We start from the raw sequence: 15,928 nt of genomic DNA, 5'->3' as shown, positions 1-15,928 counted from the left end.
GTGTGTGTGTGTGTGTGTGTGTGTGTGTGTGTGTGTGTGTGTGTGTCTGTGTGTGTGTGTGTCTGTGTGTATGTGTGTGTGTTTACATTTCCATCTGTCTGTGGAGAGATTTTGTCACCATAGTAGCTGATTCCATAAGGGACTTTCCCCATTCAACATCTCTATTGCCGTTTCAGAAAATGTGTATATCGTGAGTTTTAGGCCTGGGAGCTTAAATATTAGGAAATTAAATATTAACAATATTGTACAGACTTCTAGCCTTTACAGGGGCATAAACACAGCTCGTGATGAGTCTACCTTGGATGGCTTAGACATCATGGCTAATATTCAAAATCCCTATATAGAAAATAAATGGAATATTCACTTCCAAAACCCCACTGGTGACCTCTATTGATCCCCCTACTCCCCCCCCTGGCTCGCATTGGCATCACAGCTGATGTGATCTCATTGCAAGATGTAGTATACAATATTTGTGTGTGACTGTCTGCGACCAGATTTAGTCTTTGGAGTATTCGCTATAACCCTGCCCCACATCCATGAAGAAAACAAAATGGGAAATAGTTGTGACCCACCTTCTTCGATCTGGTCCCACCAGATTTTGACATAGTCGTCTCTATCTGAGCGAGACTGTTCATGGTAAAAACCCAGAGCATGGAGGAGCTCATGCTGCACAATAGCCTTAGTGTCACATCTGGCTCCAATGGACACATTCTGGCCTGTTCCATCATCTCCAACATATGACCAGCATCTGATTGATGTAATGGAAAGGTTCAGACGACACCTAAATCAACCTGCGGTGCTGTTGTCGTTCATTTCATCACATCTCCTTATCTCAATGCCTTTGATGACTTGACAGCATGGCCCATAAAGTTTGGCAACGCCCGAGATCATTCATGAGGCAGAGTCAGCGGGGACCAATGCAGCTCACCCAGACAGCTTGGTGAAGGAGATGTAAGTGCTCTCGCCCTCATAGGGCTTGAAGTCCACACAGGATCTCAACCGGTATTCCTCAAAAGCCTGGAGGATCACACCTTTAGCATTCAGTTCTAGAATAAAGGAAATCAATTTCCAAATCAGGACAAGAACATACCGTACCTATTCATCAAATTATATGTTGGGGGGAATGTATTCTTTGGCAACAGTGTACCTAAAGAATCAGTTAGGATATAGGGGATGGGAAACTTCCATCTTCTTGTTTGATCAAGGATTGCATTTCTGCTGGGCTGCAAAACACATAGAAAGCATTGAGCCTGTGCTTTTAAGTTCATGACAAACATCATCTCTACTCCGACTCTGTATACTCACGTCAACAGCAATGTCTCCTTCAAACAGGTGTGTTAACTCTAAAACAGTGAGTACACATGGTTTTCAGTCAGTTGAGCATATGATCACATGTATCACATACATTACACATGTAACACATAGCTCTGTTGTTTGGAAATTTGGAGAGCCGTCAGTAGCACGAAAAATGAAACCATTCGGTGGTGCCTACACGTGTTATCCTCCAGGTACTATCTGCACCCAGGAGGGTGAAACAACACAAGTTTGAAAAGGGCTTCTATGGGCTCACGGGCTGCTATGCCCGGGAAGACAACGGGTTGCTTTAAAAGTATACCTCTATTGATGTCAAGTATGTCGTCACTCAGTTCACCAGCATCTGCATTATCACCTGGAAGAAACGTTTATTGTTACAGCAAAAAGTTACAAAAAAAATTTGTTTTATTTGAATATGATGAGTAAAGTAGAACCAACCGATACGTGTTGGAACGGCTTGCACCTAGCCCATAAAAAGAGATACAACAAATCATTGTTTTTGTTTCTCAATTAGATTCAATTTTAAACACATATAGACTTCTTATACTGTACACATAATATAATACATACCTTCAAAACCACAAAGACTCCAATAAGCGCGGCAATTCTCCTCCAACTGTCCCCAGAGCCCATGTTGTTATCCAGACACAAACCTGATTCTCTCACGTTACTGTGAACATGTCCTTGAAGACAGCAGCTGGAGGGGAACTTTGATCAGGATTAAAGTGTTTAATGAGTAACAGGCGTCTCATCCGTCTCTTCACTGCCTCTTATACAACTGACATGTTGTCAGCTGTTATGTCATGCACCAGAAATGACAGCAATAAGATCGACCCTGTACACAGGCACTAGAATCAACATGTCATTGATATCAGCTCTGATCTTAAGTCTTATAAAACATGCAATTATGTTGTTAATGTGTTTGACGTTAGCTTTATATAGTTTATAAAGCACTGAACTGTTATCTGATCTGCTGCTCCATTAGGAACCACCCAGACCTCTCAGGTGGTCTGGGACGGGTCTACTTTCTGTCTGCAGAGTTAGAACTAAACTAAACTCCATGTTGTAATGTAATATACAGTATGGATCGTTTTCTCACTGTGCCAAGTCTTTGCTCCGTGGCCATTCAGCCATGTTTCCACGACTTATGATTTACAGTATGCCTGTACCTATATATCATTCAGCCATCTGCTAAATATCTTGTATATGCTATACTCATATTTATACATCATCCAGACCTCTGCTATACGTCGTGTAGATCTTATAGGACTGCTATAAACACTTATTGTCCAGATGTCCACGTCTGCCATAGGCCTAACTAATTAACTTTTCTTTACTATTCTACATAAATCAAGGTGATTTGGGCCCTTTTTTTCCCAGATTAGGAAGCTGCAGATTTTCACCTTGTTCAAAAACTTGTGCTAAGAGCACTATATGGCCATCATTTCTAATGTTAATGTGTAATTTGCATTTTCTTTTTTGATGTGATTTGATTACATTGCCAATAAGAACATGCCAACTTTATAGTTAGGCCACAAATTTGTTTTCCATGGTCACAAATTAGTATATTGTGGCCATTTTCTTTTTTTCTTTTTCGGATGTCATTCTGGGCTTCGTAGTTTTTAACTGCTCTTAAAGGTTTTATGTAAAAGACTTTGAATTGCATTGTGGCTGAAATGTGCTGATTGTGAATCTGCCTTGCCTTGCCTCTGGCCTCTCTGTGTTCTTCAGGAAGCAATCTTGGAATGCAGTACAGTGTTGCCTATTCATGTATGAAAGCATATCCTCTGCATGTACATTCCATTCAATCCTCCTGTAGTGATTCATTAGAGTGATGATGCCTTCAAGGTATGCAGTAAAAAGTGTAAAAAGAGAGTAAAGATGTAAACAAAGAACAGGGAAAAGGTGCAGACCCTTCTATCTGTCTGCCAAAACACATTAATACCTGATAAGGAGCTCCGTTACTTCCTATGTCGTCTTATAACTGCACTGTCATATATCAAATGTCAACGCAGCGGATTTAGTTGATATTAAAGGTGCACTTCCATAAAGGTCAGGCACTTACAAGAGACAAAGTCCAAAGTTGAGGCACCAGAGGCCGAGATGTTCTGTCTTTTAATTCCCTGTAAAGAGTTATTTTCAGTTGAAATGGAAGCTGTGGTAGTGGTTAGAATCACTGTCCTTAGATTGTTTCACTTTTGATCAAATAAATGTATCAATCAGGTATTTCTATGTAAGCATTTACACAATCTCTCCATTTTGCTGTAGCTGATTTACATGAATGTAGCCGTATGGCTAGCTACTTATGTAGGAAGCTGATTTTGGTGGAGCGTGGTAGCGCGGAGGCGGGACAAATGAAGCCTACAAGGGCATGGGGGGCATGCCAAAGAGTTTAAGAAGCCATTGTATTTTGATCCTTTGGCAAAATTGTCATTAAAACTTTCATGCCATTAAAGCCTGAATTTGAAGGACTATACAAAAGAGGTGCGAGACCGGAGTTTGAGCAGAGAGAGGTTTCTGAGTGAAGTGATATTTTCCCCTTTAAGTTGTAACAAACGTTCTTGTCCACGTCTTTGCAGGAACTGTCAGTGGAGCACCAACACTAACCAACCACGGAGGCCGAGCTGACTGAGTGACGCGTATCGGAGCAGTGCCGTGGCAACGAGGTGACAGGTAGGCCCATTTATCTTACCTTTTAGCCTGTAGCTATCTCTACCTTATCTCTGGAGAAACCTATAAGCACGGGCATGTGAAAATCATGTTACTACTAGTTTATCAATTTAAAAGCAGCCGTTCCTCTAATTTCGTGGTCTCCAGCGGTCACTCCCAAGAAGCCTAAAGAAACACACCACCTGTCCTTTAATAGCTTAGATCAATAGCTTTTAATAAGACAAAGGTTAATGAGAGAAAGGCTTTGTGTTCAAAATGATGATGCGTGTCAAAAGCTTATTTATAGTCAGTATTTTACTTTTACAGTTTAAGTTTTTTTAATTAGGTTTATAATTTTGGTTTTGTATCATCCTTTCTTCATGTTCACAGCTTGTTCTTTTCATCCCAGCTGCATATGTTGCATCTGAATATTTCAAATGAAAAAAACAAAGTAAGTTCACATACAAGAATGATGTAATATGTGAAATAGAAAAGTGTCTGATGTCTTACCTCTAGTTAATCATGATAGAAAATCCTGTGGTTTAATGGGAACTTCTGTTTTAATCAGCGATGTTATATCTGAGGACAAAGAAATAATACCTTGTCAAGCCTGCATGGCCTGCAACAAAAAACAATATAAAACAAGAAAACAAGACATTGTTACAACGTTGTACGGCTGCACAATTAATCACAATTTTATCAAAATCGCGATATGGACTAGTGTAATATCCAAATCGCGGGGGGGGGCACAAAGTTTGTTAATGGCAAAATATGTATTAAATCCTTCCGAATGAAGTATCGTGGTGCTGCAGAGACGTCTACAGACTACAGAAATCAAATCATCATTCCCTCCAATATCGTGAATCATATCGCAATCGCAATATCAGCCAAAATGATCACAATTAGATAATTTCCTCATATCATGCAGCCCAATTATAGAGTGTGGTCTAGACCTACTCTATCTGACAAGTTTCCTGAGATAACGCCTGTCATGATTTGACATTATAAATAAAATTGAATTAACTAACCGTCAAAGTCAATGAAGATGATGAGGTCATCGTTCTTGAGGTAATTGCGCCGCCTGAGGTCAAAGTGCTTGACAAAGTTCCTCCAGCCCCATGATTCACCTCTGTAGCAGCCGCAGGAAGGGTCGTACTTCCCCACCTTGGACGGATTGTCCCAAAAGAACTTTCCATCAGATGCTCGAGGACACAAAAACACAGAGCTGCAGTGTGAGGAGTGAACCTGCTCCTTCAATGATAAAGAAGTCATCAAAGAACAACCAGCACCTTCATTTTGGAAAAGATGGGCCATGGTTGAAGGTTTTAGGAAGTACTAGCGAAAAGATTAAGACATTAATATTCATCAGAGGCAGGGGTGGAATAAGTACTCAGACCCTTTACCTAAGTAAAAGTACCAATACTATATGGTAAAAATACTCTGTTACACATATGTATGAGAAGCCGCCTAGGCCAGAATGGAATACTTCACTTCCACATACATGTATACTGGTACTAACCACAGTATGTGCAGTACATGCATAATTCAGTTGTGCATACATATACTTCACTTGCATACATTTACTTCACTTTATGTGCATACATGGATACAAGGGAAGTAGATATGTATGCATATGTACAGTATATAAGTGAAGTATGCACATATGTGCCAGTAATTAGTACCAGTGTGTGTGTAGGCCGATGTGCTAGTGAGGTTTATATGTATGAGCAGGTGTTATGTGGAAGTAAAGTATTCAATCTTGGCCCTAGGCAGCTTCTCAGAGACCTACATTGAAAATGTTACTTAATAAACATGTGTAAGTATCATCAGGAAAATGTACTTAAAGTATTAAAAGGACTCAATGTCTTTTAATACTCAGATTTCAGAAACTGGATAGGATCAAAACCGTTCTGTCAATCAACTAAGTGTTTAATCAGCTGATCATTTCAGGTGGACTTGTGAGCATGTATACTGTTGGATAGTTTTGTTTATAATAAAACATATTTTTAAACTACATTTGTTTTGTGTGCCAAAACCTAATAAGTAACCAAGTAACTAAAGCTGTCCGATTAATGTAGTGGTGTAAAAAATACAGTATTTCTCTCTGAAATGTTCCAGAGTAAAAGTAGAAAGTGGCATGGAAAGAAAAAAGACTTGTAGTAGAAATAAAGTACAAGCACCATAAATTTCTACTTTTAGTACAATAAATGTACTTAGTTACACTCCACCATTTATTGTACCATTTCTTTATTTGAATCGCTCTTGTAATACGTGACAAAGGGTACTCACTCATCCTCATATCTGTCGTGAGGCTGCGCGCGGTGGACATCCTCAGCTTAATGTCGGGGTCCTGGTCCATCACCACCAGGGTGGCCTGCCTGTTTACAGCTGGCCACTTCATCACCGCATCGTTTTCCCCGCTGGTCAGGTGGAAGTACAGCCCGGTGTAGCTCCCTGTGTAATCAGTGTAACTTGTCAATGGCATGATACGGACACCGTAACCATAGCCTTCAGGGCTGTAGAAGCGAGGGCTGTCGATAACTGTGTGGGTGTCAGCTGTTTCCATGATCTTGGAGAAGTTCTGGATCCTCCACACGGCGTTGGGGCAGCGGGTCTCAGAGAGGCTGATGTCGTCGACGTAGATGCCGCCAGCAGATGCAGAGGGATCACCGCGCACTGCTTGGAAAGCATAGCGGAATTTTCCCCCTACCTCCATTGGGACATGGGCGATCTTCCAGGTGTGGTCAGAATCCGCTGTGTCACAGGCAAAGGATGAGATGGCAAATGTTATCATGTGTGGCAATATTATTTGTATGTTAAAGTTACAATCACGTAGATCTCCATTCCGTTGTCGTTGAGCCGTAAATGCAGGTGTTCTTTTGGATCTCACTTTCTTTTGTATTTGTTTCCTCATCTTCAGTCATCACTCTTTCATTAGTGTGTTTGGTCTTTACTCACAATGCTAGTAGAGCGGGAAAGCATGCCGTGTCAAACACTAATAAGTAGAATAGTGATCTGTTGAAGTTTTTTCTGCCTGTTTCCAGTGTTTACGCTATGCTGAGTATGGCTGATGTCTCCAGGGCGGTTGGTCGATTGGTTGGTCAATATGCTCTTGTACAACCAAATTCTTATTGGCCGGGCAATAGTGATGGCCAAATAAAGCTTGGTGAACCAGTGTCTGTATTTTCTGAGCCCACTAGATGGCACTCTTAATTTTAAGAGAAGAAGCATTGCAATTCAGTGTATTCTCAACCCTTTGCTTAACAGGGAGCGCAATCTAGTGGCTCAGAAAATAAAGACACTGGTTCACCGAGCTTCATTTGGCCATCACTACCAATCAATCACTGGTGTTACCTTCATAGGGCCATTTGTCCGCCAAATAGGTTAAAATGCCAGGCACTCTCCTAAAAACAAATGCCTTGATGCAACGCTGTGTATTTATTTAGGACCAGCTGGCTGTTATGAAACATAGCATAACATACCGTTCACAAACATGCCCGCTTAATAAATACCGTAAAAGGTGTGTATTTTCTTCATTCTACGTATGGTGCCTGTGCCGTCATCTAGCTTGACCCAGATCACCAGCCTGTCCAAGGAACTTCCAGTCATCTTGTAGAAGAACTGCAGACACTGAAGCTTCCTCTTGGGGTAGAGGGTTCGGGATTCCAGCAGTGCTGACTCCTGAGGCTTCCCAGTCATGGTGCTGAAATGCATAAAGTACCCAGCATCTAGAGAGTGAAGATACAACAAGCTCTTACAGCACACAACTTCATTTATGCTCTTTTGTTCATGCTGTCACTCTGAACTGAGAATGATCAGTATTCAGGATTTTTAAAGAGACAATATTCAACTCTGACCTCTGCATTTTCCCAGCAGTGTGTGATCCTCTGCACCTACACTGCTCTTGGTATGAACCCAGTCAGCATCATCAGAGGAGGCCTGGATCATCCCGCAGATGCTGGCGTACTCAAAGGCACACTGGTCCAGCAGGGTGAGAGGACCAGCTGGGGGAGAGAAAGGGGGGAGAACATGGAGAGTCATGTTTCAAGTGTTTTTTATTGAATGCATTTGTGCAAAAGTCTTGACATTTATATGCAATATGTAACTGCTTTGCTTAAACCAAATAAACAATTATTTTACAAGTGTAGAGCAAGTAAGAAAGGAAAAGAGAAAACAAGAAGAGAAATTCAATTGGAGTCATTTCAAAGTGTTGGCCCATTGGCCAACACTTTCACTGGCTTCACTTGTTTTTACAGTGTATGGTACCCACTGAATCCTACTCCCTAAAAACGCTGATGAGAAAAACAGATCAACATCGAAATGAACTCCTGCAACATCTACAGTACGTACAGCAGTTGTACATCCGGTTGAGCCTGAGGACATCCATCTTGCTGAAGTCAAGGTACTGGCCAATGATATTGTAGAACTCTGGGATTTTGGTGGTGATAGTGGGGATGGATTCGTTCTTATTGAAGGAGAACGGCCTGTAATGCATGATGGACTCGTAGTCATACGCTGTGTTTTGATCGGTGATGTAGTCATCGTTGTATTTGTTGAAGTTGTGTTGCAATCCTGCAGGAAGTTTGAAGTTGATTTAGTCATTGCTACCTACACACAATGCCATAATAAGGCAGAGACAAAGTGTAGGTTCATAAAATTCAATTTCATAGCATTACTTTTAATAATAAAATACTGATTTTCTGCAGAACACGAATGACAAAAAAAATAAGTCTTTGAGTATGAAGTGTCTAGACATACCCGGGGTAACCTGATCCAGCCAGATGTCGACGTAGTCATCCCTGTCTGTGCGGGACTGCTCATGGTAAAATCCCAGAGCGTGGAGCAGCTCATGTTCGATTACCGCCTTGTGGTCACAACCTGACCCCAGAGACAGAATCTGGCCGTTTTGCTGGTCGCCAACACTGGAGAAACACCTATGACAGTAGTAGGAGTCGATTAAAGTTAGCAAGAACCTAAAACCCACGATCATAGCTGATTCCAAGGATTCAATTTTATTTACTTAACGCCAAATCACAACAACAGTTATCTCAGCGCTTTTCATAAAAGAGCAGGTCTAGACTCTGTGATGTTATTTACAGAAACCCAACCATTCCACAATGATAAAATGAGATTAGAGCTGTGGGTCGGCTGTTTTGAGGCAGCTTTTTTTGGCTTTGAGGATCTGGGTTAAGGGGCGTGGCCCTTCCCTCCTGGTCCTTCTACACAGCTGCAGCTCCTTCCACTACTCACCTCTGCAGTACATCTACCTGTTCACCTCAGCACCAGATCGTTAAAATACTCATGGGATCCCGCTCGGAATCTGCTCCCCATAATCCAGTTCAAGTTTCAAAAGAAAAGAAAAAAAGTGAATGAACGATAAGTATAATAAAATAAGATTAAAAAAGACAAAATGCTATATACACTAGGCTATATATTACTGTATATGCACCTTTCACTTATGAATACGTGGAATATTTTGTGAAAGCACCAACAGTCAATCCTACAATATTGCCGCAATATCTACATTGATGTATTTTGGTCAGTCAGGGTAGGGAGGGGGGCAGTTTGGTGGGCTCAGGATCTCATCGCTGCTCTTTGTAGATGACGTTGTTCTGATGACATCATCGGCCTGTGACCTTCAGCACTCACTTGATCGGCCGGGATGAGGATCAGCACCTCTAAATCTGAGGCCATGGTTCTCAGCAAGAAACCGATGGAGTGCCTTCTTCAGGTAGGGAATGAGTCCTTACCCCAAGTGAAGGAGTTCATATACCTTGGGGTCTTGTTTGCAAGTGAGGGCACCATGGAGCAGGAGATTGGTCGGAGAATCGGAGCAGCGGGGGGTATTACATTCAATTTATCACACCGTTGTGACCAAAAGGGAGTTGAGCCAGAAGCTAAAGCTCTCGATCTACCGGGCAGTTTTGGTTTCTAACCTCACCCATGGTCATGAAGGCTGGGTCAGGACCTTAAGAACCAGATCCAGGGTACAAGCCGCCGAAATGGGTTTCCTCAGGAGGGGGGCCCTTAGAGATGGGGTAAGAAGCTCAGTCATCCGAGGGGAGCTTGGAGTAGAGAGGAGCCAGTTGAGGTGGTTCGGGCATCTGGTAAGGATGCCTCCTAGGGGCCTCCCTAGGGAAGTGGTACAGGCACTTCCAGCTGGGAGGAGGCCTCAGGGAAGACCCAGGACTAGGTGGAGAGATTATATCTCCAACCTGGTCTGGAAAAGCCTCGGGATCCCCCAGTCAAAGCTGGTTGATGTGGCTCGAGAAAGGGAAGTTTGGGGTCCCCTACTGGAGCTGCTGCCCCTGCGACCCGATACCAGATAAGCGGATGAAGACGGATGGATGGATGGATGGATGATCTGCATCACAGCTATTCTCTCTATACCAGTATATAAATGGGATTGCACAGGATACTAGCAAGAGATTGTGATGGAGACAAAAATGGCGTGACATTGTGTGGACAGAGTGATATAATGCAGACATACCCTCCTCTCTTTTCAAACTTGATGAACGTCTTCTCTCCCTCATAGGGCTTGAAGTCGATACAAGACTTCAGCCGATACATCTCAAAAGCCTGGTGGACGCAGCCCTTGGCATTCAGATCTGAAGGAGGAGAACAGAGGACAGAATATCTTTTCATCCAGGTGATTAGAGGAGTCTTTGAGGATTCTGGAATAATCTCCAGAACAGGATTTAAGTGTTAATGTGGATTTAAAAGAAAAGACAAGTACCTCAAAGTTGTTCTTAAGTACAGTAGTTACATTCCACCACTGTAAATAGCAGTGAGTATTTACAGTGAATACAACGTGTACTTGAAATTAAAAAGTAACTCACCCAGATCATCCCCCAGAATGTAAGGAATTGGAATTTTCCATCTGTATTTTTTGTCAACCATGGCATTCCTTCCTGCCTGTAATAAAAAGAGGTGTAAACGCATAAAATGGAAAATGTGATCATAAACTTAATCAAAGCTAATAAAAACACAAACACACACAATATATCCCATTTTAGTATCTCACTGATATTTCACTGTAGTTACAGTGTAACAGTCCCCAAACAACTTTGCAAAGTGTGACAATTGCCGAGAAATGTTTAATTCCAATTTCAAATGTGCCCCTTTAATCTCAGAGAATATCCGTTTTCTTTTTCCATAAATGTATGACTTTAATCTTAGAAATTCTACGTTTTTTCTCTGAATATTACCCTGCTCTACCCCGTTCCTTTGCATCCCACGCAACATGGAGGGTCTTGCCTAGAAGTTATGTAACATTATTTTTGTTCCTACAATGCAACGTCGTAGCAGAACAAACTTGCGTTTGCAAACATCAAGCTGACAAGAAACTCTGTGGCAGACCAAGGTTCTGATCATTATGGAGTGCTTTACTGGTCTGGCCTACTTAAGGCCAAATTAGGGATACGTGGCCCATGAACTAAAATGAGTTTGACACCCCTAAGTTACACAATCAATCAATCCAGCTGTATTTATAGAGCACCTTTCAAACAGGACAAAATGCAATGCAAAGATCAGTTCAAAGAGCTGTACAGTGACAACCCTGTGCCTAACGCTGTTAGCTTGTTCTTCTAGCGTCTGGTTCAGTGGGCCAGGCGGACCTTGATAGAGCTGGGACATTACCAACTTTGCTGGCAATAAGTGTCTCAGAAATAATTCAGTTTTTTAAACAAATCCAAGTTTTCAATGAATCCTAGGATATCACCATCCCCCCGCCAATTTGTGAACGTTTATTGGGTCAAATGCCCCAAAATTGAAATGATATTAAATATAGAGTCCGACAGACATTCATATAATTACCATTTGGCAAATCACAAAATCAACAACTTCCAGTGACAAACCCTTAAACCACAGCTAATATCAGCAATTAATAAAAGTGAAAGAAAAACACAAATTGACAATTAGAAAATGACAGGTCTATGCATTAATCTCATTAGTGGTGTGCCATTTATTGGCATTCAGTTGTAGTTGTTGCTGCTGTCAATAATGTGCATGTGTGTGGACTGTGATGTGATTTGATGCCTGCTGCAGATCAAATTTCCTTTGAGATAATGTAGTTAAAGATGAAAGGGCAATTTAGCCATCAAAGTACAACTTACCGGCATTAAAATGTCTCCTTCAAACAGGTTGGCGTCTGGTCCTGCAGAACAAGTTAGAGTTAGACCAGCAACAAGCAGTGTTACTCAACAGTTACACATTATTCAAGTGAATCAAAGACTTTGGGTTCAACATTGGGGGGGTTTTGAGATTGTGTATTAAAAAAAAAAAGTGTCAAAAACATCAAAAAATTCTAAAACAAAAGGGGCAAAAAACTTAAAATGTTGTCAAAAAAAAACCTCTGAGAAGTCGACAAAAACTCTGAGAAAAGTATTCCTGCTTGAGCTGCAAAAACATTGAAAACGTGTCAAAAACCCAAAAAATGAACAAAAACATGCTCCTCCACCCCCCATGAATTACATCCAGAATACAGAAACAGCTGAAAGTACTGAGATGTTTTAGCTCACCCGGGTTAAGGATTGGGTTGTCATCCTCGCCGTTCTCGTACACCTCTGTAACACAACACACACATGGCTCACACTCTTCCACTTTCTACAACTCTGATTTCTTTCAAGAAAGACAAGGTTTTGACATACCATGTACCTTAGGGGAAACCGGTACCTGAAGAAAACCAAACCAGTGTAAGTCGTCAGTTAAATGCCATATCACGTCATGCATACCAAGTCATGAATATATACTCACAGTAAATGAAGTGGCCAGGGCCGCGAAGGCCAACAACAACATGACTCGCTCCATCATCCCGCTGGGGCAGCTGAACGCTGCTGCTTTGCTTTAATATGCCCGTTAACAACATCGACCTTTAGCCCTTCAAACGTTAAGGCTGGGTATAAAGAGTAGCTGAAGGACTTTGACTCAGCGGTGTTACTGATTGGTGAGCTGATTTATCAAGTGGAGGCTACATGGGCAAACCTAAGATTAGGGTTGGGTTAGGGGTAGAGGAGCGTTAGAAGATGAGGGCCACATGTGAAAAATAGGTTTTAGTTCTGGGTTTAATGTCTGAATTCTGACTTTAACTTCAGAACTCAATTCAGTTTTTCACATGTGGCCCTAATCCTCTTCCACACAAAAGTCTGCAGGGGCATGCTGTTTCTGTTTTAGTTTTGTTGATCTGTGTCTGTTAGATGGCGGGTTATCAGATTTTGTTATAACATCCCATAGAAGTCCTGGCGAACGCCAGAAAGGCCGATGCACTCTTGGCTGCTGGAAAAAGAAGATAAAAAACATAGCCTTTCACTTTAGTTTGACAAAAATATGCAAGACCGTATGACTGCAGCCTCCCGTCTGGTGCCGTCGGGCTTCTACTTTTCAAAATAAAAGCTTGTGTCTAGTCTGCTATGTCTTCGTACTTTGTTTTTCTGGTGTTAAGGTATAGAATAGAATGTTTTATATATGCAACCATTTCCATTATATTCTAAGATGGTGCCAAGGTAGTTTAAAAGGTTTTAATGGCACGTATTGCTTATTGCCTTTAAAAAGTTTTCACAACTATGTTTTCTTGATGTAGAACTCAATCCTGGTCCCTCCAACAATGTCTCACTCATGTTAGTTTAGAGACATAAAGAAACAGCCTTTTCTCCTCTAAGATCTTAAAAACAAAAAAAAATTAATTAAATACTTCTTTCCGACCCAACACAGACGGGGTAATAAATTCATTACTATGATTATTCGTGCTGTTTTATCTTGTGTTTTATCTTATTTTTTTACTAGCTAGTTGACCACGATGGGGGGGACCGTACAACTTTATGGTGTTTTATCCTCTGATTTTTATTGGCGGCCTATGTAATTACTGCTGTGCGAAGGAGCCACTTAGTCACCTGTGTTTTTAATAATGACCCAGCTCAACCACTAGATGGCGACTAATACCCAGGCACCACTGGCCTGTGTAAATCCCTTTAATATAGGCTCCAGAGAGGGTAAACTAGACCCCAAATATTAGTCCAGCTGTTGCTTTTACGGCTGTGGTTTCATATTTTGACTGGAAGAAATATTTTACTCTACAGTTCCAAGTGTTTAGCATACACACCTCTTAACGTTAAGAGCACTGTATTGTATGTATTGTATTAAGGATAACCGCCAACGTTTGTAAGAGTTTCTACTACTAGGGTAACGTTGGAGTAAAGCGGTTTCTATTAAAATACTAAGCAGAGCAGCTCTCCCAGTCTCATTATAATGTTACCGTTACTTGGTTAAGGAAACTGTAGTGGTTGTTAAGATCTATCGTCAATGAGCTGGCTAACCTTCGACAGTCTGCATGTCATTTTCAGAGGTTTACATGTAGCTAGCTAACGCTTGAGACAGATGGAAGCAGCTGTGCACTGACAAGTTAGCAACACTTAACTTACCGTTAGCGGTGTGGCAGAAAACTTAAGCTAATGTAACTTTACGTATTACGTCGCACTCACAAACAACGTTAACGCTACTCAAATGCAACCAGGCCAATGTATTGTGCTTGGTTAGCTTTTGATATTGCACGTAAGATTAGATAATACTTTATTTATCCCACAGCGTTAACGTTGGTCAACGTTAGCTTGGCTCAATAGCACTTTAGCATGGATTAATAGCACGTTCATGCCGTCACATTCACTGATATAAAACAGCTTTTGGGGATTTAAATCCCGTTTGCATCCGCAACAGCGATCGTGGGATGTTGATTATATTGAATCTGGTGGATTTGTGCTGCAACGTGGACGAGGTGGCCGAGTGGTTAAGGCGATGGACTGCTAATCCATTGTGCTCTGCACGCGTGGGTTCGAATCCCATCCTCGTCGATTATTTTTAAATTCTTTTTCATCGTCGTTTTGTTGTAGCATTACCATTCAATAGACAGCCCCAACGATTCTTTAGGCAAGAATAATTGTATTTTTTTACACAATTAAAACAAATCACAACTCTTATTCCATTGTTTTTTGTCCTTTAGTTTTATTTCAACTAGTCCTCATCTGCTTGATAGGCTCTGTTATGACACCCTTCACTTCTGTCCATATGTTTCTCATGACAGCTTTCCTGGGAATCAGCAGGGCACCTTATATCTCCTGTAGCACCGTAATGACTCCCGTTAAGTCCAGAAATATGGATTGTGTCTGCCTGTTCTTCCATCTTGTTGTCTGTGGCTTTGCAGATTGTTGTCTGGCCAAGATAGAGGAAACACAGTGAGTGAAATCCAAGGAAAAAAGCCCCCATAGGCCTGTCACTGTATGTAATTTACCTGGTGGTCACGATGATGTTGATCTATGGCATACTGGTATTTGGCTGCATTCAGTCCTAGTGCACCAGCTAGTCTCTCTCCAAGGAAATCGCAAGCTAATTTTGGCAATAATTACATAATTTTTGTATTACATAATTACGTACCTACTAGGTGAGATTAAATTCATAACTATACTTAGGCCTATTATTGATTTAGTATGCTTTGTATGTATTTAAGAGCCACATTACTTACTCAGCAGGGAAATCCTCCCAACTAGGAGGGCCACATTCTTGAATGACAACTTAGTCTAAGAAAGAAGAGACAGAAACAGATGCTATGAATGCCACTTAGACATCAAACATGACATTTCTCTCCAAACAATGTCCCACCCTCTCCGCAGGTTCTCTGAAGGGAGGTCTGTTTGATGAGTTTTCTTCTTCCTCTTCACTGTCTTCCTCCTCCAGAGTTTCCCCGCTGGAGAAGTAGGTGATCCTCCTCTGTTTGGTCAGGGCAGGACTCCCGAACTCGGTTTCCTGTATGCCAGGTGACGTCAGACAGGTAGGAGAAGCTTTTGTTTGTTCTACAAGTTGTGTCTGTATCACATTATCTGTGTGCAGCATGTTGTCATGTATAAGTATAGTCTTCTTAAAATGTATTTACAGACTGCATCAGGCTCCAGAGTAAAGATTTACTAAAGTCCCACACAGC

The 15,928-nt window shown here is 41.4% G+C and overlaps 3 protein-coding genes, 1 long non-coding RNA gene and 1 other non-coding gene across 7 annotated transcripts in view; 2 read left to right on the top strand and 3 right to left on the bottom strand.

Moving 5' to 3' along the window:
- Positions 1-2,014, bottom strand: part of mep1a.2 (meprin A, alpha (PABA peptide hydrolase), tandem duplicate 2) — a 9,777-nt gene extending 7,763 nt beyond the window's left edge. The window contains exons 1-7 of the mRNA XM_034899802.1: positions 1,885-2,014; positions 1,753-1,777; positions 1,616-1,669; positions 1,306-1,343; positions 1,148-1,223; positions 929-1,046; positions 573-748 (exon numbers count right to left, since the gene is read on the bottom strand). Coding sequence (XP_034755693.1) covers positions 573-748; positions 929-1,046; positions 1,148-1,223; positions 1,306-1,343; positions 1,616-1,669; positions 1,753-1,777; positions 1,885-1,947 — 550 coding nt within the window. The 5' untranslated portion in view covers positions 1,948-2,014. The remainder of the gene's footprint in view (positions 1-572; positions 749-928; positions 1,047-1,147; positions 1,224-1,305; positions 1,344-1,615; positions 1,670-1,752; positions 1,778-1,884) is intronic.
- Positions 1,473-15,928, top strand: part of LOC117961280 — an 18,718-nt gene continuing 4,262 nt past the window's right edge. The window contains exon 1 of the long non-coding RNA XR_004660362.1: positions 1,473-1,484. This is a non-coding gene — a long non-coding RNA (uncharacterized LOC117961280). The remainder of the gene's footprint in view (positions 1,485-15,928) is intronic.
- On the bottom strand, positions 4,178-12,966 carry mep1a.1 (meprin A, alpha (PABA peptide hydrolase), tandem duplicate 1). Its single transcript, XM_034899808.1, has 14 exons — positions 12,718-12,966; positions 12,612-12,636; positions 12,483-12,527; positions 12,078-12,118; positions 10,803-10,878; positions 10,454-10,571; positions 8,722-8,897; positions 8,314-8,535; positions 7,821-7,967; positions 7,476-7,691; positions 6,253-6,717; positions 4,992-5,165; positions 4,474-4,542; positions 4,178-4,387 (listed from the first exon to the last, which is right to left on the bottom strand). The coding sequence occupies exons 1-13, from the start codon at positions 12,772-12,774 to the stop codon at positions 4,484-4,486; spliced, it is 1,821 nt and encodes a 606-aa protein (XP_034755699.1). The 5' UTR covers positions 12,775-12,966; the 3' UTR covers positions 4,178-4,387; positions 4,474-4,483.
- Positions 14,723-14,804, top strand: trnas-gcu. Its single transcript has one exon. It is a non-coding gene; the product is annotated as a tRNA-Ser (tRNA).
- LOC117961274 (protein FAM177A1) overlaps positions 14,945-15,928 on the bottom strand; it is a 1,335-nt gene continuing 351 nt past the window's right edge. The window contains exons 2-5 of one of the 3 annotated variants that reach the window (XM_034899831.1): positions 15,610-15,753; positions 15,473-15,527; positions 15,242-15,336; positions 14,945-15,165 (exon numbers count right to left, since the gene is read on the bottom strand). In XM_034899831.1, coding sequence (XP_034755722.1) covers positions 14,965-15,165; positions 15,242-15,336; positions 15,473-15,527; positions 15,610-15,753 — 495 coding nt within the window. In that variant the 3' untranslated portion in view covers positions 14,945-14,964. Of the gene's footprint in view, positions 15,166-15,241; positions 15,337-15,472; positions 15,528-15,609; positions 15,773-15,928 lie in introns of all 3 variants that reach the window. The other 2 variants (XM_034899829.1, XM_034899830.1) reach the window with 2 other exon arrangements.

Source organism: Etheostoma cragini, chromosome 18 (genome assembly GCF_013103735.1).
Source record: "Etheostoma cragini isolate CJK2018 chromosome 18, CSU_Ecrag_1.0, whole genome shotgun sequence".
Taxonomy (NCBI): Eukaryota; Metazoa; Chordata; class Actinopteri; order Perciformes; family Percidae; genus Etheostoma; species Etheostoma cragini.
Note: the sequence above shows the minus strand (reverse complement) of the source record. Positions and strands in the feature narration are given on the sequence as shown.